Source organism: Nomascus leucogenys, unplaced genomic scaffold, assembly GCF_006542625.1.
Source record: "Nomascus leucogenys isolate Asia unplaced genomic scaffold, Asia_NLE_v1 Super-Scaffold_249, whole genome shotgun sequence".
In the NCBI taxonomy this organism is placed as follows: domain Eukaryota; kingdom Metazoa; phylum Chordata; class Mammalia; order Primates; family Hylobatidae; genus Nomascus; species Nomascus leucogenys.
Window position 1 is genome coordinate 565153 of NW_022095768.1, and position 26848 is coordinate 592000.

At 52.7% G+C, this 26848-nt stretch overlaps 1 protein-coding gene across 1 annotated transcript in view; it reads right to left on the reverse strand.

Moving 5' to 3' along the window:
* The window catches only part of TMEM132E (transmembrane protein 132E), a 59391-nt gene that overhangs the window by 11615 nt on the left and 20928 nt on the right, over positions 1 to 26848 (reverse strand). The window contains exon 2 of the mRNA XM_030807916.1: positions 560 to 1490. Coding sequence (XP_030663776.1) covers positions 560 to 1490 — 931 coding nt within the window. The remainder of the gene's footprint in view (positions 1 to 559; positions 1491 to 26848) is intronic.

The window sequence follows — 26848 nt, forward strand, 5'->3', positions numbered from 1 at the left end:
TTTGAGTTTGCAAACTGTGTCCTTTTCAAGGTGTAGAAGGATAGAAAGAGCTGGGAATTCTGAAAATTTTTCTCCCAACTCTAGGACTACGGCAAATGTCCCAAAACACACACACACACACACACACACACACACACACACACACACACACATTCTTTTGGCTCCCAGCCAAGAGGCTGCTCTCTGGACCCCATTTCTCTTCCTTGGCCTCAGTCTCCTTGTCTGTAAAATGTCTAAGGGCCCTTCTAGTCCCAGTTCTATTATTCTGGACATCTATGCTTGTGAAACTGATATTTCCTCTTTATCATGATGCCATTTCTATGAGATCCAGAAATAGGGGCAGGAATGTTTGTTGCCATTAGACAGATAAGAGCATTGAGGCTCCAATAAGCGAGGTATCTTCCTAAGGTTGCTCAAGTGCTAAGTGACAGATCCGAGATTAGGATGCTGGACAGGGATACAGCTGGGAGGTCCCCCCCCCCCCAACCCACCCACAAGGAGTCAGGTATGCATTTGATCTTGGAAGGGAAAACAGATCCCCACCCATCTTCCCTACTACCTGAGTGTGAAGTGCTCCACGCTGGGGCTGGAGGGCGAGGAGGAGTTGGGGGCCAGATAGAGGAGGATGCTGAGCACTTCCCCGGGCTTGAGGGGCCGGTCTGGCAGGCGGATCATCAGGTTGCTGTCCAGCCTGTGCTCCTGCAGTGTCCTCCTGGGGGGCGGGCGGAACAGGCTGATGCTTCCGATGCGCAGCAGGGGGTGCTGGGTAGGGCTCTCCGCTCGGGCCCCCAGCCCGGGCCCGGCCCCCCGGCGGGAGCCCCCGCAGCCCCCCGACGCATCAGGGGCGTGGAGCGTGTAGTAGAGCTCGGCCTGCTGGCTGTCCCCCATCGCCTCGGGCTCCAGCCCGTCCGGGGACTTGCGGCGGGCCGTGGGCGGCGCAGCGGGGGCTGGGGGCCCGAACCAGGCCAGGGGCAGCTCGGCCCGCACGAGACAAGTGGCCAGGCCCCCGCTGAGGCGGCAGGAGCTCTTGACTTCCCGGGCATCCCGGAAGGCGTGCAGGCGGACACAGGGCAGCCGCTCGGTGACGCCGAAGTCGTCCCAGTCCCGGCCGGCCACGTAGAACAGCACCTGGGCCACGGGCTGCGAGGCAGGCACGTGCGAGCGGACGATGAAGGCCCGCACCTTCCAATTCACCGTCAGGCGCTCGGGGATGTCCAGGGTGCTGGACGGCTGCAGGAGCTCCCGCGCCACCACCTGGCTGGTGCTGAAGGGCCCAAGAGAGACGTTGAGGACCGGCAGCTCCTTGGTCTGGAACACCACGAAGGGCTCCGAGCGCTGCAGAGAGCTGTTGGCGACCGCGGGTGACGGGGGCCGCGCCTCCCGCAGGAAGAAGGCCAGCCGCGTGTGCGACAGGCGGTAGCTGACTGGCAGCACCGGGCTGGCCTGCGGCCCCGGCGGGCTGGGGCTGGCTGGGTGGGAGCGGCCAGAGGCTGGGGACAGACAGAGGAAAGAGGCCCAGGGTGGTCAGGAGAGGCCACGCTGGGACCCCAGGGTGCCCCCAGGCTCGTCTCTCCCACCCCACAGAGGGCTGCCGACTCCTCTAGCTGGGCAGGTTCAGCCTGGCTATCCATCCTCCGGTGGGCCCCGAGCCTCGCTCAGGCCTGGCTCCCCGAGTTCCAAGCCTGGCACCCCCTTTGCTGGTGTGTGAATTACCCTCTCACCCACCGCTTCATTTATTTACCTGCGACATAGGGGTAAAGCTAATACCATCGCAAAACCTTGTGAACCTTCAGGAGGTTCTATCCCCAGCGTCCTCACTTGTAAAACAAATATAAAAATTGTTTCTGCCTCAAAGTGCCATTGTGAGGACTTTCAAAGTCGTGCGCATAAAGAGCTGAGTGGACTCTGGTGCTGAAAAGAGTCCCTGTGATCCCTGTGTATCCTGCACTGCGCTCCGTGTGGGACAGGCCTTAGCGTATTTCATCCTCAGATCAATCCTTTGAGGTACGTATTATTATGATCTCCATCCACGCGACCAGTTTTCTATCAGTAACTTCCTTTTTGAGTGCCAATCCTAACATCTTACAGATAAATGAACTAAGGTGCAGGACACTTAAATAATTTAACCAAGTTACATGGGCAAAGGGGCCAGCAGTGGGACTCGAACCTGGGGTCCCCTGACTCTCGAACCCAAGCTCCTTAGTATTGTACCTGCTGTCTCAGCTGGTGTAGGGTCTCCAGGGATCCAGCTCTCTCCCTTCTCCCTTTGGCCACAGACTATATTAAACAGGAAATTTTATTCTCAGTCTCCCACACCTAAACATGGGCCTCCTCCCTCCTCTTAACTCCCTCTCCCTACCCACCAAGGAAGCTGCCAACTTCTGGCAATTCCACCTCAGGCTGCCCCTTGTCCTCCCTCCCTGCCCCCATTCTGGCCTCACTCCTGTCTCTATGACGACATACCACTGGCCAATAGGGTCTCCCCTCCTCTCTGGCATTCTCCTCCCCCACACAGTAGCCAGAGTATTTTTTTTCCTGGACACAAATCAGACATTGTTGCTCCTCTCACTCCCAGCCCAAAACTTGTTGGACACTGTCAAGGAACAGGAAGGACCCAAATGGAGGTTTGAGGTTTGAAATCTTATTTTGGATCTCCCCAAGAACCTCCCGAGTCACATTCCTCAACTGTAAAAACAGGACAATGGTAACAGTAATGCTGGTCTCGCAGGAGGCTGTGTTGTCATTTGTTTTGTTTCTCAGAATCAAATAAGAAAGCACTCCATCAATTGTGCAACACAATGCAAATGTGTGTATATCAAAGAAGCGCTCCCATCTGCTTACAAAATAAAATCCAAACTCACTTTGTACCTGAGTGTGACATTCAGGGCCCCCTACACAAGGCATCAGGATCCTTTTTCTCCTAGGACTCCTCCTCCCAATCCCCTGCTGGTGGCTTAACTGGACAACTCACTGACCTTCACACTCATGGATGCTGCCTTATCTCCCCTCCTTTGCTCATGCTGCACCCTCTGCATTAGATTCTCTCCTTCCTATCTGTGCACATCCAAATCTGAGTCTTCCTCCAGGGTCCAGCTTCAATGCCACCTCCTTCGTGAAGCCCTCCAAGATGTGCCCTCAACTCCTGGGGGTTTCCTCAGGGCTTTGTCCTTCTCTGAAGGGACCTCCCATCCTGCCTGTGTGGGAGTTAGTTACCTACCTGGCCTTGCACCAAGAAAGCCTTCAACAAATCATGGCTGATCTACACCGAGTGATCTGCAGAGACCTATGTCCCAAAGAGGAGACTCCTAGTCAGTACTAGATATTACTTGCAGTTTATGCATATTTATCATTTATCACTGTCAATTAAACCTTGGCAGTTTCACAAACATTCACATCCAGTTCCGCGCAAAAGCAGTGAACTAAAAATTCCTTGCTCTTGAGGCTCTGGTCTCAATATCCTTTAAAAAAAAATCTGCAGTAATCTTCCTTGTTCAAAAAATAAGGCGACAGGCTTGGGGCATGACAAAGGCCCTTGGGGTCAGTTGTTTTAAGAGGCGTGGCACGTGCTCTCACCACTTCTCCTGTGGCATGCTCGGAAGGACCTGAGCAGCCCTTAGGACCAACTGGGGAAATCATTGGCAAGAAATGCTGGGAGCTGATGGTGGGGTGGGGGTGTGCAGCAGAGTCCAAGTGAGGACAGGAAGTTGTTTGCAGAGATGGGGAGAGCTTTTCTGGCTGGTGCTTGAGGTCTCATAATGTGTCCCTGCAGCCTGGGGAATGCTGGCCCCGGGGCCGACTGTGGAAAAGCAGGATCCACATTTGGACCCTGCTTTGGAAGCAGCAGCAAGCAGGCAAACCAACCGGCTTTGGGACTCAAGTGCAAGGCCTCTCCCTGCCACAGACTCACTGTGCAAGTTGCTTTCCATTTTGAGCCTCAATTTCCACCTCTAAAGTTGCGGTGGTGACATCAGTCCCTCCCCCTCACAGGGACGTTGAGAGTAGCTGAAAGACCAAGAACAGGACATCCTCTGGGACCCGCAGAGCAGCTCAGGGCAGGGGCACTGATGCATGTATGGGGAAGAACAGGGCCTTTGAGTGCTGAGGCCAAGGTGGGGCCCCACGCTCCTCCCTCTGGGCTGGGAGAAGGGCCGCTGCGGCCAGTGAGCTCTCAGTGCTCACTATCCAGGCTGCAGAGGGACGGAGTGGGTGGGGGGGGGGGGTACTAGCCCTGCCTTCGTTATCCATCCCCTGGAGACCCCAGAGCTGCTAAGTGGCACTTAGTCCCCTTTGCCCTCTCTTACTGTTCCAACTTCACGGCTGACCATCTGGATTCCTTGGAGGCACAGCAGGGGCACAGACCACCAGATGGGCACCGGACTCAGAGAGGCATGAAGGAAGGGATTGGAGAAGTGTGACTGCATGCCCCACCTGAATCCCCTCACCCCCCTGGGGGAGGAGCTGGTCTGGCAAAACCAACATCCTGGATCATCCAAACCATCTGCTGTTCTTGGAATATACTGAGAAAATGTTTCTACCCTAGGGCCTTTGCATTGCCGTTCCGCTTGCCTTGAATTTTCTCCTGTTGATATTCACAAGTTTCTCTCCCCCTCTCTTTTCTCTTTCTCTCTCTCATCAATCTTTCTTTAGGGACATCTTCCTGATCATTTATCTAAAGTAGCGCTGTCTCTCCCCCATCCCCGCGACTGATCTCTCTCTATCCCTTTTCCTGTTTCATTTTCTTCATAGCACTTACCACCACTTAACTCTATATTATATGCACGTGTCTGTTTCTGCCAACTAGAAATTAAGTTCCATAGGGGCACAGACATGGCTTTACTCCCTGCTCTATTTTAGTGTTTACAACATGGCCTGGCACATAGCAGGCCCTCAATACATTTTTGTTGAAAGAATGAAATTCTCTGAATAAGCAGCCCAGCACTGACTGGGATGCTGTGGGGGTAATGAGTTCCTTGTCAATGGGTCATCCATGAGGAGACTGGGTAGCCACTGAGAGGAGGGCTCCTGGCACCAGGCCTAGGGGCTCTGGACCTTGTCAGCAACCTTGCAGATAAGAAAGCTGAGTTTCTGGAAGGGGAAGTAACCTGTATCAAGAAAACAGCTGGCATTCAGAAGAGGGAGCCAGAAAGCTGACATCAGGGCATTGCAATTTTTTATTTATGTCACTGTGGCCCACAGCAGCCTCTCCCATCACCACCATGAGCCACTCCATCCTGCTGGGGCCCTGCAGTCTCCTCAGCATTGGAGCAGGGTGGGTCCCTGAGACCCTAACACTAATCTCTGCTCTCCCACTCACTCATTCTGGAGCTTAAAGGAACCTGCTTGATCTCTCTGGACCTCAGTTTCCCCTGGGAGGTGGAGAAGGCCCTGGAAGCCTTCTGGTGTCGCTGGAGAGGGAAGAGGTAAGACTGGTGGAATGAGCAGATCACTTGGTCTGTCAAGTTTTCAGAGACACTAAATGTGTGCTTGAGTGTACACACATGTGTGCTAACATGCACTCTGGCCTGCAGCTCGGCACAGAGCTCTGACTGCCAGACATCATGGAGCATGGCATGGGAGGAAAAGCTACTGGAAGGTTCCTTGAAGGAAGACAGATGTGGGGTGGGGAGAAGGGAGGCTGATCAACACAGAGACTGAGGTCAGGCCAGGACTGGAGGTGGAAGAGAGGAGAGATTGGGGGGGAAGGCACTGCTTGGACCCACCTTGGACACACAACACTAAGAGGTGCCTACACCCTCCAGACTGACCTGGGAGGACATGCACACACACACACAGGCTGGCACCTGCCCGCCCCTCTACCTCCAGAGCAGGCTGCCCATAACAATTCCGTGGGCCTGGTAGTGAACACTGGCTCCACTGTGCCCCCAGGCTGCAGTTCTGTTTTGACCCCAGTTTGCCCTGCAGACCAGTTTGCCTGCTGCCTTCCTGCTGATGACCTGGGCTCTGACTTGGTCTTCAGGCATTTGGGTCTGTCCCTGGGACCCTCTCCCTTGCTGCCATCTCCTGAGAAAAGGGGCTTCTCCATGTCTTCTCTGACTTATGATGGGGTGTTATGGGCTGAACTGTGCCCTGCCCTTGAAATCCTAACCCTCCGTATCTCAGAATATGACTGTATTTGAAGACAGGATCCTTAAAGAGGCTACTAGGGTTAAAATTAAGCTGTGAGGGTGGGCCCTAATCCAATATGACTGGTGTCCTTATAAGAAGAAGAGATAAGGATGCAGACACACACAGAGAGAAGTTGTGAAGACTCAGTGAGAAGGTAGCTGTCTACGAGTCAGAAGGACAACCCTCACCAGAAATCAATCCTGCTGACACCTTTGCCCTCAGACTTCCAGCCCCCAGAACTGTGAGAAAATAAATTTCTGTTAAGCCACCCAGCCTGCGGAACTTTGTCATGGCAGCCCTAGCAAACTGATACATGGGGATTTGGTATTTCTGCCCCTCCTAGCCTCAGTTTCCCCAGTAAAATGCAGAGACAACATACAGGGGGAGGAAGACAGGCTGGGATCATCCAGCTTTTGCACATGGGGATAATGATGATGACTGAGGTGTTCCCAGCTCTCCCCAGCCTCCCCGACCCCTGCCAGACTGTGCTTAGCAAGGGACCCTTTCCATATGAGCTGGACCAGCTCTGTTCTTCTCACTACCCCAAAAGACAAATACATGAATAGTGGCTTCACCAGCTCTGCAGGAGGGTATCTGACCCAACAAGACCCAAGAGAATACTTGCACATGGGAGGATGTGGGGGTCCCCCTCATCCTTCCATGCCCAGCTCAGGCATCGCCTCCTCCTTGAAGCCTTCTCTGATACCTCTCACGGCCACCATCCGAGGCAGACAGCCCCTCCTCCTCTCTGCTACTGCTCTGCTCTGGCCAGCTCTGACTCTGACAAATCAGGAGGAGCCTGGCTCTGGTATGAGTGAAATGCACGTGATCTGGGAACTCTCTCATTAGTCACTTCTGTGATTGCTCCCCTGGAGCCATGAGACACTGGCTCCTGGGTCCCTGTGCCTGCACAGAGGTCTCTCAAGCCATCTCCACCATTAGATGGCACATAGTTGTTTTTCATACCTCTGCCTATCCAGCTGAGCTGGGATATTGGTGGACACTGGGGCTGGACCAGCTTTGCATAGTACAAGGTCAGCTGGCTGAAGGAGAGGTGATGACTTGGGCCCGGTGGGCCCTGAACACTGCCCTCCCTAACCACCAGGACAAGGCCTTTATATATAATACTATTGAACAGTTGGTGTCTTGGACAAAGATGCCCAGCTTAAGTGGCACACAGTGGGGGCTTAAACAAATGTCAATTCCATACCTTTCTGAGGTTGGGGGTACCTGCTCTGGCTTGTCTTAGGTGTCTGGGAGCACAGCAGGGGCCCTCTGCCTCTCCCAGACAACCTTCTCCCCAGGTGCAGAGGCCAGCCCCTACCTTATTGGGCACATAAATGAATCTCTGTGGAAGCTAGGGCCAGGCAGGCTAGGGGTGGGGGCTCCCCTGGCCATGTCCCTGCTTCTAATCAAGATCAGATGCCTCCTGCTTCTACCTCTAATTGTCTCCAAATTAAAACTAATCTCTTGCAGATCAGAAAAAAAAGTTATCATTAGCTTTGGTGAGTTTGTGGTTCAGGGGCACAGCAGGTGTACCAGCAGGGCTCGAGGGTGCTGGGCTGTGCTGGGAGGAAGCTTGGCCTGCTCACCTGTGTGTGCACACACACATGCATCCACACCAGATGTCAGTGTTTAGGGATCTGTTAGCACTTGCTTCTGGGTTTGCCTGAATATAGGAATAAATATAGGAAGCAGCCAGAGCAAACAAAACAACAGCAAACAATGCCTGAGGAATGGCCCAGGCTTATACAGTCAGAATTTCCAGGGGACAGGCCTGGTATCCATATGTTTATGGAGCATCCCAGGTGTTGTCATTATGGCAGATGCTTGGAACATAGCGCTAAGTAGGAAGGGTTGGTGAAGATGCCGAAGAGGCTGTGACTTGCGCAGCATAACACTGGCATTGCTGATAGTTAATGATGACAAGTACCCAGAGCCTAGAACAGTGCCTGGCCCGTACAGATGCAAAACACATCGTTTTATCAAATCTATGAATGAATGAATGAATGAATGAATGAGAGAGGGCATGAGCCATGATTAGTGCCAGTGGTGAGAATCCCAGGTGCTATGTGGTCCATGATGAAGAGGCCAGAAATAGGCTCTGCCCAGCGACCCCACCCCAACCCAGACCTGGAGGACCACAGGAGTGGTATAACCTAAGGGAGTAGGAGGGACTGGCCCTGGGGAAACACCCCCAACCCAGGAGACCTGCGGTGGAGGAAGCTGAGGCCAAGGGTGTAAAGAAGAGGGCTCTGAACTGGGAGGAAGGATGCCTGGGTGTCAGGCCTGCTCTTCCTTGGCTGATTGGCAAGTCTGACCTAGCAGGTCATTTCTGCTCTCCAGGGCCATATTTCCCCATAGGCAAATGGGGAATTACTAGCCCATGATACCAAATCGTTCCTGTGGAGCAGAGTGCTGCAGTGGGAAAAACCCAGGTCTTGGGAAAGATGTTTCATTTTTAAAAAAAATCAGTGATGCCCAGTGTTAGCAAGGGGCTAAAGAACTGGTGCATTCCTCTGCCCTCCTAGTGGAGGGTGAACTAGGTAAGCTTTCTAGAAAGCAATTACAAAATATGCTTTAAAGTTCTTAAAACTGTTCGTGCTCTTTGACCCAAGAAATCCCGCTTTGGGAATCTAATAAACAGAAATCTGCTCAAAGATTTACAAATGTTGGCCGGGCATGGTGGCTTACTCCTATAATTCCAGCATTTTGGGAGGCTCAGGAGGAAGGATCGCTTGAGACCAGGAGTTTGAGACTAGCTTGGACAACAAAGTGAGATCCCATCTCTCAAAAAAAAAAATATATATCACCAGGCATGGACCTGTGGTGCCAACTACTTGGGAGGCTGAGGCAGGAGGATCACTTAAGCCCAGAAGTTCAAGGCTGCAGTGAGCTATGATCACGTCACTGCATTCCAGCCTGGGCAACAGAGTGAGACCCTGTCTCTAAAACAAACAAACAAAAAACAAAAAAATTTACATAGATGTTCACTGTAATGCTATGTTTACTAGTAAAAAATTAGAAACAACCTAAATGTCAAAAGCAGAGTTAGATTAAATAAATGCAAATGCATAAAAATGGATATATGCAGCCATTGTAGATCAAGTTTTCAAAAATAATATTTACTTGAATGGGAAAATGTTCACAAAATAGTGCGAATTAACAAAGCAGGGCATTAAACTGGCTATATGGCATAATACCAATTTTATGTAAAAAGATGTAAACACTGGGAAGAAATGTATCAAAATGCTAATGGTGGTTATCTCTAGGGGGTGGGGATTATGGATGATTGTTATTTTTTACTTTATGTTTTTATGTATTTTCCAGTTGTCTGCAACGAACACACATTACTTGTAAAATTAGAAAGGGAACAATAAATGCCATTAAAAATAAACGAAAGTGTTTGAAGTTGTTCCAAGAATTTTTTTTTTAAAGAGGAAACCCTAAAAAAAAGAAGAAAGAACCTGTTTGGCTTTGGAGTCACATAAACTCTCACTCAAATCCCAGCTCTGACATAGCTGTGTGTCCTTGGGCAAGTTACTTAACCTCTCAGAGCCTCGATTTCCATACCTGTGAAAAGAAGATCTTAGAACCTATTTCACAGAGTTGTGATTAAATAAGCAAATTGCTTGCTTGTTGTAATTTCTGGTACAAAGTTGGTGCTCAGTGTTCATTCGTTCATTTATTCATTCATTCATTCAACATTTATTGGTTATTTAGTTCTGAGAGGAGGGAAGTGCTGACCTGTTTTTCTCCTGCACTTGGTGCATTGTCTGGCTCACGCAGGTCTTCTGCCAAGGTCGGTTTAGTTAAATAAGACAAGTACAGAGCTGACAGGCGCATGGAGCAGGGTCCCAAAGGCCTCCAAAGAGGTACCGAGGCTGGAAGGAGTGCCAGCTGTTGAGTGGCCCTAGAATTTGGCCCAGAAAGCTCTGTCACTGATCTGCTGCATAACCTTGGGCAGTTTCTTTCCTTTCTCTGGGCCTCAGCTTCTTTCTTTGGGAGAAGAGGATAGTCCCTCCTCTGCATGCCACATGGGTGACCTGGAAGTGGGTAGGGGTTATGTCTGCAGGGAGTTCTGGACTAGGTAGCAGTCAGCTGGCTGAAGGAGAGGTGATGACTTGGGCCCGGTGGGCCCCGAACACTGCCCTCCCTAAGCACCAGGACAGGTCCTCTTATGTTTAATGCTATTGAACAGTTGGTGTCTTGGACAAAGATGCACAGCTCAAGGAGCAAGCAGAGGTTAAAACCCAGCCCCGGCTCTGCTCGCCAAGCCCGGTGCCTAGTGAGGGGCTGCTTCTGTATCTTTCCAAATTGCACAAAGATACTATCTAAGTTAGTCCCCACAGGCATGCCCCCACCCCAGGCTGGAGCTGCAGTGAACCACATTGGGCCAGAGGAGAGAAGAGGCGTCCAGTCCAGAGACAGAGGGATGAGTGCCTCCCTGAGGTCTGGGGTCTGAGGGAGATGTCCACCCCATCCCCAGCCCTGTAGCACCTCCCTCCTCCAAAGCAGCCCAAACCTTCCCCACCACGAAGCTGCAGACCCCATCTCTAGGACCAGCCTGGGTGCTCCTCCGGCACAGGCTAGTGGCTGCTTCATCAACCTGGAGGCTCCACTTTCCTCTCTCCGCTGTATTCCCAACACTGAGTGCCTCTGGGTGACTGCAGCCTGGGCTGGGCTGGGAGCAGCAGGAGCCCCAGAGCAAGGACATGCAGCTGGGGAATATGTAATCACTGACTCCATGCTGTGGCCACTCCCCCAGTGGGTGGGTGGGAGGAAGAGCCACTGAAGCCACCAGCAGCCAGCAGCCCCCAGATGGCTCTTGCCCACTCCCTGGCAGGTTGTAAATCCTGGAGAAGCAGCTTCCCAGTACTGTCATCCACCCCACCCCCACGCCTGGCTGGAACCAGTGTTGGTTTATTCCAACCAATGTTGGAATGAAAGTCAGCTGTGGGGAGGGGCCAGCAGGAGGGGCTCCCCTCCCCCACTTTGCCCTAAATCCCCTCCCAGGAGACCTCCTGCCTGCTGACTCCCAGAAGCTCTGGTTTCCTGCCATCTGCCTGGGAACTCCCCATCTCTTAGCTGAAGGGATGTCAGGGTCCGTCCTCTACGCCTTACAGATGAGAAAAAAGGGTCACAAAGGTTTGGGTCAGGCTGGCTCTGTCATTTCTTAGCTGTGTGATCATGGGTAAGCGGCTTCACATCCCCCCACCTCAGTTTCCTAAACTGTGCAATGGAGTGAGAATAGTCCCTTTTTCACTGACTTGCCTTGCTAACAAAATGCCTATGTTATAAGATTACCTGTGAAATGTTTCAGCGGTGCCTGGCACACAGGCAGCCCTCTTTAAATGTTAGCTGTTCTCTGAGTGTTATTATCATCGTCATTAAATGGATCCCCCACACGACCTCCTGAGTCAGGAGGCAGAGATCCTCCAAGACCCAGCGACCGACTCCCCTCTCTCCTATATGCAAACCCAATGCGAATCCTCTTGTGCTCTGATTGGGGCTCGGCTTGCCTGCTGCTAAGGGTGGAGACCCTGCTGTTTTTTTTAATCCCTGGCACCCAGCACAGAGACTTACACACGGTCTGTGCTGAACAGAGGATTGTCGAGTGAATGAGTGAGTGAAGGAATGACTGGGATGGCCCTGGGAGGTGGTTGTGGTTGTGCCTGCTAACACACACACACACACACACACACACACACACACACACACACACACAATCTGTGCCAGTCTCCCCCTTGCAGGCACCCTTGCTGTACCCCATCCTGGGACATCTATCCTAAACTGGCCACTCCTTTTGCTCCCTCGGCCTAAAACCAGACCAAGGCTGCTGCTCAGTGTGACTTCATCATCTTTGAGAGGAAGGAAGGAAGGAAGGAAATCACAGAGATCTAGGCAGAGGAATCGGGGAGGGGGGTACTAAACTACAGACTGGTGAATGAAAGAATGAATCAAGCTCAGCTAACGTGGGGGCTAGGTCTGCTTCCCGAAAGCCTGAAGGAGGACCAGGGTACCAGAAGGACAGGTGGCCATGAGACCCCAAGAAGCTGCCATCAGGACAGCCCCTGAACTGGCCTCCTAGTCCTGCTCCTGGGGAAACCCAGGGAGGGAAGTCTTGCTGAAAGCATACAGCAAGGTAGTATGAGAGACTTACTGAAAACCAGGGCTCTTGTTTCCCAGTTCTCTGCTAGTCTCGGGGTACCTTCCTGTGGCCCCTGGAGCCTTGCCACCTATGGGGAAGCAATCCCAAGAGGAGGCCAAGGAAAGGTTCCCTGGTCCTGGGAGATCAGCTGAGCCATGGTCCCTCCCTTCCCCTCTGGCCTCTGCTCCCATGGGATCCTGTAAGCTGCACATTGCACTGAGGGGCAGGGCCTGGGGGCACATGATAGAGAAGGATGGTGAGAAGGAGTAGTTCAGGATAGGGTGATGTGGACCTCTGGAGACAGGGACTGCAATATGTACAACTCAGGCTGGTGTCCCTGGGCTGGAGGGGTCCCAAGGCAGGTGGGGCTTGGAGTTTGGAGGCCCAGTTGTTGCATGGAGAGTCCAGGCAGAGGAGAGATATCAGATGTAAGGACAGAAGCTCGGGCCCTTCCAAGTGCACAGTGACCCCAGGCCCTCTGCGGTACCTGCTCCGTGAGCCTGCCCTGCAAGTTGTGAGCCTGTGTCTGTTAGTCTGTCTGCATCGGTGATTTCAGGATCAGGACCAGAGACATCAACAGGCTTATGAAGACAAGAAAAGCTTTGTACTTCCAATCAAGCATCGCTTACCCCTGGGAACAGCTCTTTTATTTCTGAAACACTGGAGGGACCCCATCCTCACCCTTACCCCAGCAGCGACCTGCAGGGCAAACCCTTAGCCTTAGACCTCAGTCTGCCTAGCTGTAATGGGCTCTGATGTGAGGTCCCTTTTGTGATGGAAAGGGCTGCGTGCGGGTCTCAGGGATGTAGGAATAGGGGTCAGGAGGTTTATTTGTCACCAGGTCTGGAGTTGGCCAGTGGCTGTGCAGCTAGAGACAAAAGGACACTGTTGAAGAGCCTCTCGTTCTTAGTGGAAAAGATACTCCCTACAATCCCGCTGCCCCGTGCCCTATCCAGGCCACATGAAACAGAGGGCTGCCTGCTCCAGCCAGCATGACGAGGGCCCTCACCTTCAGCCCCAAGCACCCTAGACTCCTGTGGGGCCCAATTTCTTGGATCTCAGGATGACCACGAGGGAACGGGGGAACAAGGCAATGAGGCCACACTGATGTGCTTGTGGGAAGGGCCTTTTGGAGACAATGGCCTACCTTTGCCAGCCTAGTCCTCGGCCAAAAAGAGTGGGTTGTGTTTGGTGGAAGGGGTGGGGCTGGGAAGGCAGCAGCAAGGACAACCTCCTGAGGGTCAGGCCCCAGGGAGAGGGTCTGGACTACCTCCTACTGTCATGCCAGAGAGGAGAACTGCCACCAACCCCCCAGGGCCTGGAGCGTAGGCTTGACCTGCTCTGCTGGGCTACCTACCCATGGAGGGCTGGGGGAGGGAGAGAGACCCCCGAAATAAGGCAAGGGTGCAGAAGCTAGAGAGAAGGGCAGAGAACAGGGGAGAGGGAGAGAAAGCTAGGGTCCAAAGGAAAGAGATAGGGGGAGGCGGAGAAAGAGGGGACAGAGAGGGAGGAAACAGGAGATAAGCCTGGAGAGAGAAAATAGAGAAAACCCTCTCCTGGAGTGGGGGGAGGTGGTGGGGGGCGGTGGGGGGCTTGGGGACAGCTGGGCGGAGTAGTAGTGAGGTAGAGCCAGGGCCAACCCAGAAGGCCCAGGAAGGAACCTGAACAAACCTGCACAGCCCCGGCTGGGAACCCAGCCAGCTGAGCAGGAGCGGCGGGGGAGGGGAGTACGGGGGAGGGGCTGCTCTCCGAGTTACACTAAATGACTAATGTGCATTATCCTAATTATAGCGGAGCAAGCTGAGCCTTCCCACTGGCGCAGCCGCCTGCCTCTCCTAATAAACAATTAGCCGCAAACAACGGAAAAAGAATGTAAGAACGTGTGTGTGTGTGTGTGTGTGTGTGTGTGTGTGTGTGTGTGTGTGGAGAGAGAGAGAGAGAATGTGTGAGTGCCACCATAGGCCTGCAGTGGGTGGAGAAGGGTTTGGAGCTGGGCTTCGGGAGGGGAGGCTCTGGGGGAAGCTGGGGAACCACGTCACCCCTCCAGCACATTCAGCCCTGGGCAAGGTAAGAGCTGCAACAAACAGCGGCCTCAGAGGTGTAGGGTGGGGGACGTGGGGTCCCCCCCTAACATTTAGAGGCTACCTCTGGAGTGCTAGGTACTGGCTGAGTGTCACCCCAACCTCACAATAATTCTGGGGAAACTGCATCTTTCACCCCCCACCGCAATGATGGAACCAAAGCTGAGAGAGACTAAGAGGCTTGCCCAAAACACACAGCTGAGGTTAGGCCCCACCGGCCTTCCTGATTCCCTGGTCCTGGGCTCATTTCATGGGAGCAGTGAGCCTGGAAGTCGGGGACCAGGCGTAGAGATCCCCTGAGCTATGTTCCAGACCTGAGCTGGAGGTGGGCTTAGTCATGAAGGTGGGACTTCCGCACTGCTCTGCCAGGCACTTGTGTGGGAATGATTTCTGATGTCTTCACGACATTCCTGAGACTTGGACCATCTTCTGATGCCTGTTTTAACTGAGGCCTAGAAAAGGGAAGATATTTGCTCAAGATCCCAGAGGTTTAGTGGCAGAGAGTGGGCTTTGGAACTCACACTCCTACCCCTGGGTGGGGGCTCTGCCAGGGCTCCACAGCTGGGTCCCGTAAGCCAAGGCCCCTGCTGGAAAAGCCAGGGCATTTCCAGGTGGGAAGGAGAGTGAAGCAACAGCAGAGCACATTCCAAGCCCCTCTGGGCACCTGCACCTGGAGGAGGAGCCTGCTTTCCTCAGCCCCGAATTGACCCCTTCCTTTTCTGCGCTTTGAGTCTTAGCTTGGTTTCCCTTACTCAGTTACATTCTCTCTACTTTCCTAGTGTCTTCAGTGGCCTCCAACTCAGGGCCAGATCACATGAAGCCTAGAGAATTGGGTGGCTGGGAAGGACAGCCCCCTTCCTGAGCTGGTCCCTAGGCAGCAGGTGTGTGTGCGTTGAGAGTGGGGCAGACTTTGGGGGTCTAGGGCACTGCCACCTGCCAGGGGTGACTTGGGCCTCAGTTCACCACCTGTGGAATAAGTAGGCTGACCAACTTGTCCTGGTTTGCCTGAGACTATTGCAGGTATAATAGTAGACCCTCAATCCCAGGCCAACTGAGACAGTTAGTCACCCTCAGAATGAGGCTAACCTCCCTTCTCTGCCCCACAGTGTGGTGACAAGGCCCAGAAAAGAGACCTGCAATGTGTGCAGAGGTGACTGGCGACTGGGCCAGGTTCTTCTGTTGGGGGTGGAGGATGGAAGCCCCTGGAATCATCACCGTGAATTCAAGACACTTAGTCTTTGAACCTCAGCTTCCCTATCTACAAAATGGGGCCAACAAAACCTACCCATACACAATTGTTGTGGAGTGAATATGGGAATCCAGGCAGAGTGCTTCTCCTGGACCCTGGCTCACACATGACGTCCCCACTCTCCAGCTGCCTGGTCTTCCCCACAGAGCCCTCCCTGATGGGCTCTTCCCTGTTCTAACCACCCTTCCAAGCCTACGCCTTATTATACTTGGTTTCTCTTGGCACGATATTGATTGATTGACAGTTGTCTGGCTGCTGCTTCATCAGCACTTCTAACTCAGTCCTGGAAAGGGGCCTTCAAGACTCTGGTTCAAACCAGTCATTTTCCAGAAAAGACTAAGGTCCAGAGAGGAGAAAAAGCCCACCCAAGATCTCACAGCTCCCTCCTCTCCCATCTGCCATTCTGTCTCATTTTAGCTCATTTCTCATCTCTTAGGGCTGCTTACCTTCCTACCTCCCAATCCAACTTTTCCACAAGCGTTTCCTTTGTCCTACCCCTGCCTGCTCTTGAGTTCTCTTCTCCTACTCCCAAACCCACACCCCCAGGTCTGGGCATCTCCAGCCATACTCTTTCTGCCTCTGTGCCTTTGCACATGCTGTTCCCTCTGTCTGCTGTGTTGTTCCTCACACATTCCACCTGGTAGGTGTTGAGACAAGAATAAACAATTCCAGGCAGCAGTTTCACATGACTAGAGGCTACGGGCTGATAAGACCCTGAAAAACAGGGTGTGAATCAAGTTGGCTAAGACCGACTGGACCCAATATGGCACTGGATTTGATCTAGGTTTCACCTAGGACCTCATTATCCGCTTATTAACACACTAAATCACACATCCACTAGTGCCATGACAGTCCTGAGAACATCCATATTTGGTATAAAAATGAGTAGCACCACAGTTCCAAGAAATCACCACTTTTTCAGGAGTTTTCATTAATATTCCACCCATCAGTTAAAGAAATCCATAAAGGTAGCAGCCCCGACCCACTTGCATGACTCTCTTGAGTATGCTCCCACTCCCTGTTCTTGTGTGTGTACTTTTCCCTTTGCAATAAATCTCTGTGATTTCACTGTTATTTGACTCATCCTTGAATTCATTCTCACAACAGTGTCAAGAGCCTCAACACCAGCTGCTTTCCACCGGTGTTTGAGGACCTCCCTCAGCCCCCCAGTATCAGTGTCACATGTCCTTTTTCTCCCAGCATCACCTCCTCTTTGAAGCCTTCCTTGACCACTCTGCAAGGCTGGGTTAAGCAGGATTCTGGGCTGACAGAATCTATCATTCTGTAGTTTTTCTCTGCATTGCAACTGTCGGTTTGCATGTTTCACTTTCTTTTAGATGGAGGCCCTGCTGCGGGCAGGGACCGGGCCTTTCACCATGCAGCCTGACTGCCTAGTACAATACTAGATTTGTAACTGACACTCAGTAAAGATATTCAACAAATAAATATTTATGTAGCCCCTTCTCTGCACCAGATCCTGCTGGGAGCTACCAGGGAGACAGAGATAAAGAAGATAGTTTCCGCCCTTAAGGAATTTGCTGGCTAACAGGGAGACCAGACAAGTACATAAATAACCATGCTAAAAGGTAGGAAGTGCTGCTAGGCTTCGGAGAAGTGCAGAGCTCCCTGAGCATTCTGACAGCCAGATGCCCACACGAGAAAGGCTTTCAGGTGCAGGAGACATGTGAGTAGCAAGATCTTGAAGAATGGGTAGAAACTCAAGGACTGATTGGGTGTGGTGGGACCGGGGTGGGGTCAGGGATGGAGGGAACAGAGTGGCAAGTGGGGTCCGGGGATTAAAGGCAGGTTTGGATTGAGTGGCATGGAAGAGGGAAAGCAAAGAGATGGGGCTGGACCGGCAGGTTAACACCAAGAGAACAAAGGGCTCTGAATGCTAAGCTAAGGAGTCTGTGGATTTTATCCCAGGGGTTTTGAAACTGTACTCCTTAGAGCTCTGGGGCTCTGCAGAGGAGTCCCAGGTCCCAGGGTCAGCTTTTGTTGTCATGATTTTTCACGTAGACTGTTGCAAAAATAATAGATCCTATACCTTTAAAAGTTTGCCCATCACGGCGTGAGCAATAGGGAGCCTTTAGGGTTCTGGAGCAGGGGAATGAGACCACGAGGTGGTGCTTGTCTTTGTCTCCTCCACATCCACACATACCACACGCACTTGGACAGCAGGGCCAAGGCAGGGGAGGCAGGCAGAGCTGCCGTTCCATGGGGCTGGTGCACAGGGCGAGAGGCAAGTGCTGTAATTAAGTTCTCCAGCTTAAGTTATCTCAGCAATCTGTCAGGTCCAGGAGAGGAAAGAGCTCTCCCTTGCCCTGGCTCTGCTCAGGCATCTCGAGGTAAGGGGCAGGCGCTGCTCCCCTCACCTGATGGCCTCATCTGCTCACAGTCGTGTTCCTCTTCCTCCCCACCTCTCCCCATCTCACTTCACTTCCATCCATCTCATCCTCTTTCTCACATTCCTCGCCCTTCCTGGGGCCTTACCCAAGCTCTGCGAGGAAGGTTCAGGAAAGGGCAGCCAGAAGCTTCTCTTCCAGGCCACATACAGAACTGGGCACAGACCTTCTTCAGACACCCCCCAAACTCCATACTCAAAACATGCTTTCCTCACATCTGCTTAATGTGATTCACCCCCATTTTACAAAATTCTGAAATCCCACCTCCTCCAGGAAGACTGTCCCGACTGCTGTAGAGCCAGGCTGGTTAAAAGGTTGTTCTCTCTCATGCCAAGGAGTCTGAGATGAGAATGATTCGGGATCTGAGTCTAAACTCAGAGGAAGAAGAGAGCCATGACTGATTAAGGCTGCCTGCTGCAAGCGCTGGATGGGAAACAGGGGCCTCCATGTCATGGCTTTACTGTCCTTACCCTTCTGACTACAATAATCAGATGGAGTATTCGGTGGACATTTTTGAGCTTCCCTATGAGGCCACACAAGAGAAGATGATATTGATATCTTCTTCAATGCTAAGGCCACCTGCTCCCCTGTCTCTGCTAAAAAGAGGTCTTATGTGGTTTGAACGGCCCACGGCTGGGTCTTGCTGCCAAGCCCCTCCATCCTGATTTCTGAGAGGAAGAGACAAGAAGGCAGATAACAGTCATATTCCCAATAGTTCTTTGCAGACTCCAACATGGGGTAAGTGTACAGTCCCACTTGGAAGGACAAGGTTTTAATTTCACAAGTGTAGATGTGTGAAGTGCTAATTCCATCCTGGGTTGCATAATGAGCAATAATAACAATGGCCACAGCACCATTCACTGAGTTCTTGCATGTGCCGAGTGGTTTATGTGTTTTACCTTCCATTCCCCCGTGAGAATATGTGTCCATCTTCCCAACTGTATACAGAAGGACACTGCAGCTTAGCCATGTGCAAGATCATCGCTAATAGATGATGGATCTGGAACTCAAACCCAGGTCTGACTAGCACCAAGGCATCTGCAGAGCGTCCTGGGAAAGTGTGACATTGTGACATAATAAGAAATATATATTTGGTTTTCATCCCTGTTCCTGACACAGAGCTCCTAAAATCCTCGGAATTTCTGAGTGACAGGGGTGAGAACAGCATCTTTTGTTATTCATGATAAGCCCCTTTCAACCAAACCTGAGTTTATGCTAATGGGGTACCTCCAGGAGGTTGTAGCTGGTTGCCAGGGGAACTAGCTTGTGATTAGAAGGTTGAAACCTTCAGCCCCACTCCCTGACCTCCAAGGAGGGGACGGGGCTGGAGACTGAGCCAATCGACAATGGCCAATGATTGAATCAATCACGCCTACATAATGGAACCTTTATTGAAATCCTACCTAAACTACGGGGTTTGGAGGTCCCCCAGGTTGGTGAACAATATATCTGTGTGCTGAGAAAGTGGTACACCCCAACTTCAGGGGGACAGAAGCTCCTGCACTCGGGACCCTTTCAGACCTCATCCTATGTACCTCTTCATCTGATGGTTCATTGTATTCTTAATAATAAACTGGTAATAGTTAAAAAAAAAAAGATTTTCCTGAGTTCTTTGAGCCATAGTAGTAAATTATTGAACTTGAGGAAGGGGTCCTGGGAATCCCCGTCATAGCCAAGTCAGATGGAAGTGTGGTACCTGGGCACTCAACACTTGCAACTGGCATCTGAAATGGGTGGCAGTCTTGTGGGACTGAGCCTTTAACCTGTGGAGTCTGTGTTAACTCCAGGGAGTCAATATCAGAACTAAATTGAATTGCGGACACCCATTTCATGCCCACAGAGAACTGGAGAGTTGCTTGGTGTGAGGAATAAAATCCTGCACATTTGGTGTCTGAAATGTTGTGAAAAGAGGAGCAGGATTTTCCTTTGGGAAGAGATTTGTTTGTTGCTGCAGGAAGAATAGGGGTCCTCCCCAAGTCAACCCTGGTTCCCCCATCCTTCTCTGCCCGAGCACGTGTCACCTCGCACCATGTTGCCATGTCTGTCTCCCCTGTGGTCTGTGGGCCCCTTGAGGAGGTGCACAGTGATCCTATCTCTGTATCCCTGGTCCACAGCTTTTACATAGTAAGTGCTCCCTAAATAATGGTGGAGCTAAGATCAGTGCATAAAAGTTTGGGGAAGGCTGTCTTGGAACTAAAAATGGGTTAGTAATTTCTCAGGGTCAGAGCTGCCCAGTAAAGAAAGGAGCTGCCTTGTAGCGTACTGAGCTCACTGTCCCAGGAAAGATCCCAGCCACCTGAAGCTGATTGATTCCCATCAGGGATGCCATGCAGAGCCTTCTGCACAAGCAGCTGGTTGGTCTGGATGATTTTCCAGCTGTGAGATTCTGGGGGCCTGCCGTTCTTCAGAGCTGCTGCCTGCTGTGTGGAAGGCGGAGGAGGAAAGGAAGGAGGCCAGGAAAGGAGGAGAGAGGGAGCGAGTGAGTGGGGAGAGGAGGGCCCCTGTACTGTTTTATGGGCAGAGGAAGTGCAGCCAGGCAGGTCACACAGAGTTGGAGCTGGGAAAACTGAAACAGCCAGGTATCTCTGCTCATTAGTGGAGGTTCTGGGTTCAGGAATGGCACACCACCGCCCCAGCCCTGGGTGGCCCAGCTCCTCCAACTTGCCAGGGGACCTGTGTAAGAACCATGGTCTGAGAATGAGACTGGGCTCATACCTCCCTAAGCATCCCTCGTCCAGGGACTGGGCTTCCCAGAAGTCTGTGGGGGCGAAGGAGAGGTAGAGCTGTGGGAGCAGAACAAATCTAGAACTTTGAGCATGTGTGCTTCTCCTAGTTCTGCCCACAAGTTTCTTCCCCTCCCTGGACCTCAGTTTCTATGCTTGTGACTTCTCAGGCCCTTTCCAGTTCTGACTTCTGAACTACTCTCTTCCTGTGTGGTAGACTGAACTATCGGTCTCAGTCTTTTATTTTTATTCTTGTTTATTTATTTTTTGAGATGGAGTTTCGCTCTTGTTGCCCAGGCTGGAGTGCAATGGTGTGATCTCGGCTCACTGCAATCTCTGCCTCCCGGGTTCAAGCGATTCTCCTGCCTCAGCCTCTCAAGTAGCTGGGATTACAGGCGCTCACCACCATGCCTGGCTAATTTTTTTTGTATTTTTAGTAGAGACGGGGTTTCACCATGTTGGCCAGGCTGGTCTCGAACTCCTGACCTGAGGTGATCTGCCCGCCTCAGCCTCCCAAAATGCTAGGATTACAGGCATGAGCCACTGTGCCCGGCCCGGACTCAGTTCTTCACCTTGCTCTGGAATAGTATGACATAGCCACGCTCCTGCCATGGCCTCGTGGTAGGTGGAATCTACTTCTCCACCTCCTGATTTCAGGCTCAGTCATGGGACTTGCTTTAGTGGATGAGATTTTAATGAATGGGATGCATGTAGAGGTTGGAAACGTGCTTGCACAATTGGGCCTTTTCGCCACAAGAAGAATACATCTCAAGTAGCGTCGGTTCTAAAGAGGAGGAGAGAAGCATGAACAGACCAAGACCAAATCAGTAGCTGGGAGTCCAGCCGGCTGAACCCAGCCTAGAGCAGCCAAACCCCAGACATCTGGTCGACTCACAAGAAATAAATGCTCGCTGTTTCAAGCCATGGGATTTGGGGGTGGTTTGTTATGTGGCATTATTGTGGCAATAGCGAATAAATCTTCCTTCCTAGATGCTTGGAATCCTGGTGCTGATGGTGGGGGGCTTTGAAGGATAACCTCAGCCCTTCCTCTGCCTGTAGGCAAAGCTATTGCTTCGGAGAGCCACAGGGCTGTTCCCTGTCTGTGCTCAGCCCAAGCGGGACAGCAGGGTAGGGTCAGGATGCTGTGATGCTGGGGGTACTTGGGGGAGGCTGGCTCAGTGGGGCCTATTCTGAATGGTGAGGGAAGGCCTTCCATAGAAGCTAGCCTGGAAGGGGCCACTCCTCCTGGCTGACCCCACCCACTGAGGGAGGTGCTGAGTACGCCTGACCACTTTATTCCAAAAGGAAATACCTTTCCGGGCCCAGCTTTGAAGCACCACATGGTTCCGAAGCTGGGCTGACCCTCACTCATTACACGGTTCATGCTCTGAGGGCCCCAACAGCCCGTGCGACAGTAGGTGACAAGGGACCTGAATCCACTCATTTAGGACTTCAAGGCCGATTACATAAGAAAATACAGGCAGCTCTTTAGGAAGTGGAGGACAGGCACATCCCTCTCAGTGCAGGCTACGAATCCACAGGCCTCATCCAGGATCACCCAGTTATTCTGGACAGCTTTGGCAGGTGGGTTACAGAAAGTAGAGGTCTCCAGCTTGAGTTTTGGGCTCAGATAAACCTGGCTTTGAATCCCAGTCCTGCCTCTTTCCAGCTGTGTGACCTTGAGAAAGTTGCTTAACCTTGCTGAGCCTCAGCCACCTGTCCTTTAAAGTGCTGACAACAGGAACATCCAGCTCATGGGGCTGCCGTGAGGAGGAAATGCAAGTGCCTGGCACAGAAGTGCTCAGAAATAAACGTTAGCTGTTGCTATTAATAATAAATCATTCTCATTAGACTTTGGACTTCATCTTCCCTCAAAATGCATTCTTTCCCTTTCTTTGCTCCCTCAAGGACTTACTGTGTGCCAGGAGGGGCACAGAGAGGTCAAAGTTGGTTTCTGAGGGAGACAGACCCACAAAGAGCTAGTGGAGATGCTCCGGGTGCAGAGCTGGAAGCCTGCAGATCCTCAGCTGGGAGAGTGGCAGGAGTTAGCCAGGCAGAGCATGAGGGGCTCAGTGAGCTCAGGCGCTGTTGGTCATCTGAGTGGGGGGAGGGGGCAGAGGGTGCGCACATGTTTGGAGGGAGAGGATGAGACTCAGGTGATGACACAGGAGAATAGGCAAGCTCAGATCACAGGGGTCTTGGATGCTGCCATGAGGAGCTGGAAGGATCTCATCCTCCACAGAGACAATGGGAGTTGGAAGCTATGAAATGTGGATGGATGCTGGTGACATGGTCAGATTTTCATTTTGGAAAGGGCTCTCTTGGCGGATGGTGTGCTGGGGAGACTAAGACTAGGGAGAGCGCTCAGAATGCAGCTGCCATGGTCCAGGGGAGAGATGTGGAGTCCCCAACAGGCAGTAGCAGCAAAGAAGGAGCGAACCCTTCCTAAGAAGCCATTCTGAAGAGCTCAGACTCTGCCTGCACTTGGTCCCAGCCCCACTGTTATCAGTGCTGTGTGACCTTGGACATGTTACTGCCTTCTCTGAGCCTGTGAAGTGAAGACAGTACAAGTACTGTTGTTGTGAGGATTAAACAAAGCCCTTAGAACAATGCCCAGCACTCAGGAAGAGGCTTGCTGTTGCTGTTACTCTAAAGCAGCACAGTCCAAGGGGGCTCCAGGGCAGGAGGGAGTAGAGGAAGGGGTGCAGTTGTCCTGCTTTGGCTTCTGGGTAGAGGGAGGGTGGCTCCATTGAGTGAGGGAGGGGGATGAAAGAAGGGACCAGGCCTGGTGGCGGAGGGGGCTGGTACCCACAGTGAGGAACTCATGGAATAGCCACAGGAGATGGTGGACGAGTGGTCAGCTGGAGCTCAGACAGTGAGTATGGCTGAGATGGCCAGGGATGGAGGCCCACAAGGGCATATCACTGAGGGTGGCAGGCACTGCAGAGGAGCCACCATGAGGCTGAGAAGGCAGGGCTTAGGGAGGGGAGGACAGGAACACCCAGAGGGAAGAGCTGGCCAGAGGAGGACCCTGCCACAGCCCACACAGGGAAGGAATGGCCTCTGAGGCTCCAGACCCAGGTCCACTCAGCATCGCTGCCTGACACCTCTGTGTCTTCTGTCTGCTGGATCCCTGTGCAGGAGCAGACATGGCACATAGCCCCTCTTCCTGCAGTCCCTGGCATGGCATGGAGGTTTCTGAAGTATGACTAGGAAAACAGTGCTCAATTAAGCCTGGGAGTCATACTCTAGCCTCTGTGGAGCACATCTGTACAGTGTGCTAGCTGTGGGGAGCCATCTGGCCTCAGTTTCCCCACCAGTAATAACAAGGGGGGTTGAGCCAGCCCCTCCCTCAGGTTCCTTCTAGGGGTCCGATGGTCTGTGTCTGTTACCCTCCAGGCTCCTGCCCTAGAGGCCCTAACATTGCAGTGGAGGAATCTGAGGATACGCACATCTGATACAGACACTGGCTTATCCCCCAGGAGGACGGCTAGGAGGTCAGGGTCTCCTCCGTGCATCCCTGTCTCGCAACCTGACCCCTGCCCATCCCACTCTCTGTCAGCCTAGATGCAGCCATGAAGAGGACTTAATGCAAGTGACTTAACACCAGAAGATGACCCCCTTCCTGTGTAAGACAGGTCTAGGCTGGGAGGACACAGCTTCTGTGCCTCCCTGGGAGGCAATGACACCTCCCGGCCCCACGTAGCTGGCTCTAGTGTTTGACACCAGCACCTCCAGGAAGATCTTGGAGAGGCAACTGGCATCTCTCTTTGCAATGACAGTCCACTCACTTCCATCCCACGTGGACCTGCTTCCCCAGCTTCTGCCCTTGGCGCCAATGATCCTGGCCACAGATGGGTTAAGGAAGCCATCTCGTGGAGTTTGAAAGGGAAACTCAGCTAATTCTGTCCTTGGTGGACACTAATCCTGCTGTGTACGGCTCCTGGGTTCTCTTCCCCAGAAACCACAGCTCCTTCCCTTTTGACCCCACTGCCCTGGGCGAAGCCCTCCCTCTGCCAGATTGGCTCCATGGGGATGAAATTGGAGCTGCAGCCTCCTGCAGGGGATGCTGAAGCTCTGGGTCTTCCTGTCCTTGCCAGTCTCCAGTGTGACAACATGTCCCACCTGCTCTCACCTGTCAAGAATGGAGACAGAGAGGAGGCACTCCATCTCCTAGGCTAGAAGGGAGAAAAGCCTCCTCCTCCACCCTGGCCCCTGTCAGGCCAACTCTCCAAATGCGAGAGCTGCAGGGGCCTATTGCAGCCTTCCTCTTCAGCCCCTGTGATGCCAGAGATGGGCAAACTGAGGCCCAGAGAAGTGAAGGGGCCTCAGAATGGACACAGCCTTGTGTCAGCCTCGTCTCTGACCTGTGCCCAATATGCTGCTGCCTCAATCTCTTGTGGGCTGGGCCAGCCCTGGGGGCAGTGGGACATGAGAGCCAGCTTCAAGGCAGCACGATTGTTCATTTCAGACTCTGTCCTCTCCTAGACTGGGAGGCCACGCAGAGGCAGCTGTCTCTCTCTGGAGACAACATTTTTTGGTCCCTGCCTCACCCATTTTTTGGGTACCAGATGGAGCCTAATGGGCTGAGGAAGTGGTTTTTAAATGGTGTTCCCTGGAACCCCTTAGGGGGTCATGGTAGCAGGACTCCCAAGGGGCCAGACCATGGACCCAGTGCCTTGTGGAGACTGGAGAGGAGCACTAGACTGTGAGTCCAAATGCTGGGTTCCCCCCTCTCCCACTAACTTGGAGTAGCACCCTCTCTAAAGAACCCCTAATTGCTCATCTGTGGAGTGAGATTAACCCTGAGGCATCGGCAGGGATGACAGCTGTGGAGGCCCTCGGGCAGGACAATGAGAGGAGTCACAAGGTTGAGGAAGATACTTGGGCCTGGGGTTTTGGGGTGGGGAAGGGAGAGGTAGCCCTATAGCCAGGGGACTGCCTCCTTCCTCTTCTTCCCTCTGACGCTCCAGAGGGGCTGGAGCCATTACAGAGAAGCGACTTCAAGTCAACAAAGACAAATTGGCTTAATTGACCCAAATTAGCAGCAGGGAGGGCCCTGATGGCCCAGCTGCTGGTGCATTTAATCACTGTCACCCTGTGTGGTCAGGGACAGCCCCCTCCCACAAGGCCATCAGGGTCATCTCCCTTGTGAATGGCCCCCTCTCTGGAGTCCTCCATCAGTAAGAAGTAGGGCTGGGACTTTGGGGACAAAGACAGCCCCCAGCCAGAGGCCAGAGTTCCCTGCAGAGCTGACAGGCTGGCTTCAGTAGAGACAGCCCAGCCTGGGACAGGGCAGTCAGGGACTGGGGGATCTTCTCCAAGCCCCTCACTCTGAGTTCAATGGCTGCCCCAGGGAGAGGGAGGGATTCACTGGGACAGGCTGACTGTAGTACCCTCGCCAGATGCTGTCTGCCTCCTGGGCTTTCCAGAGGCTCACAGAAGGGCAGGCTCCTCCCAGGCTTCTGGACCCACTCTGCTTGTCTCTCTTTCAGCTTTTTATCTATTTCCTCACTAATGCTGGCATGGAGGGTGTTGGGAATGTGGCGAGAATCAAATTGAGATCTCCTGAAATCCTCCTGAAAACCGCACCCCCTGGGATTCCTGTTGGCTGTTGCTGCCCAATTTTCACACTGTGAGAAGGCAGGAAGGCCATTTGTCCAGCCTAGTGGCCTCCTGGATTCTGCCTGCTCCCCAGTGGAGACCAGCCCTTCTTCTCCCCCACAGCAAACATGGAGAGAGAGCATCTGCCCTGAGCTGGCGAGGGCCTAGGGGCTCCAGGCTGCCAGCGACCTCCTGGTTCCATGACCTCATGGCCTCTGTCTCACAGCTCTGCCTCTGCAGGTGCATCCATCACTTTCCTGCTTGGAACCTTTGACCTGCTGGGGTTGCTCTTGCACACCTCAGAAAGGCCATGTGCAAGGCGCCCTGCTGCTCTGGGTACTTCACAGCTCCATCCTGGACTGCCAGTTCTGCCAGGGCCGCACTCCAACTCCTGGCCCTCCTGCCCTAGACCTGTCAGCCTTCTTTGGCTTCCCCTGGCTGCTTCTCTCCTTAGCAGTCACTCAGGCCCTCCTACCCTGACCTTGTTCTACTTTGCCATCTCCATAAAT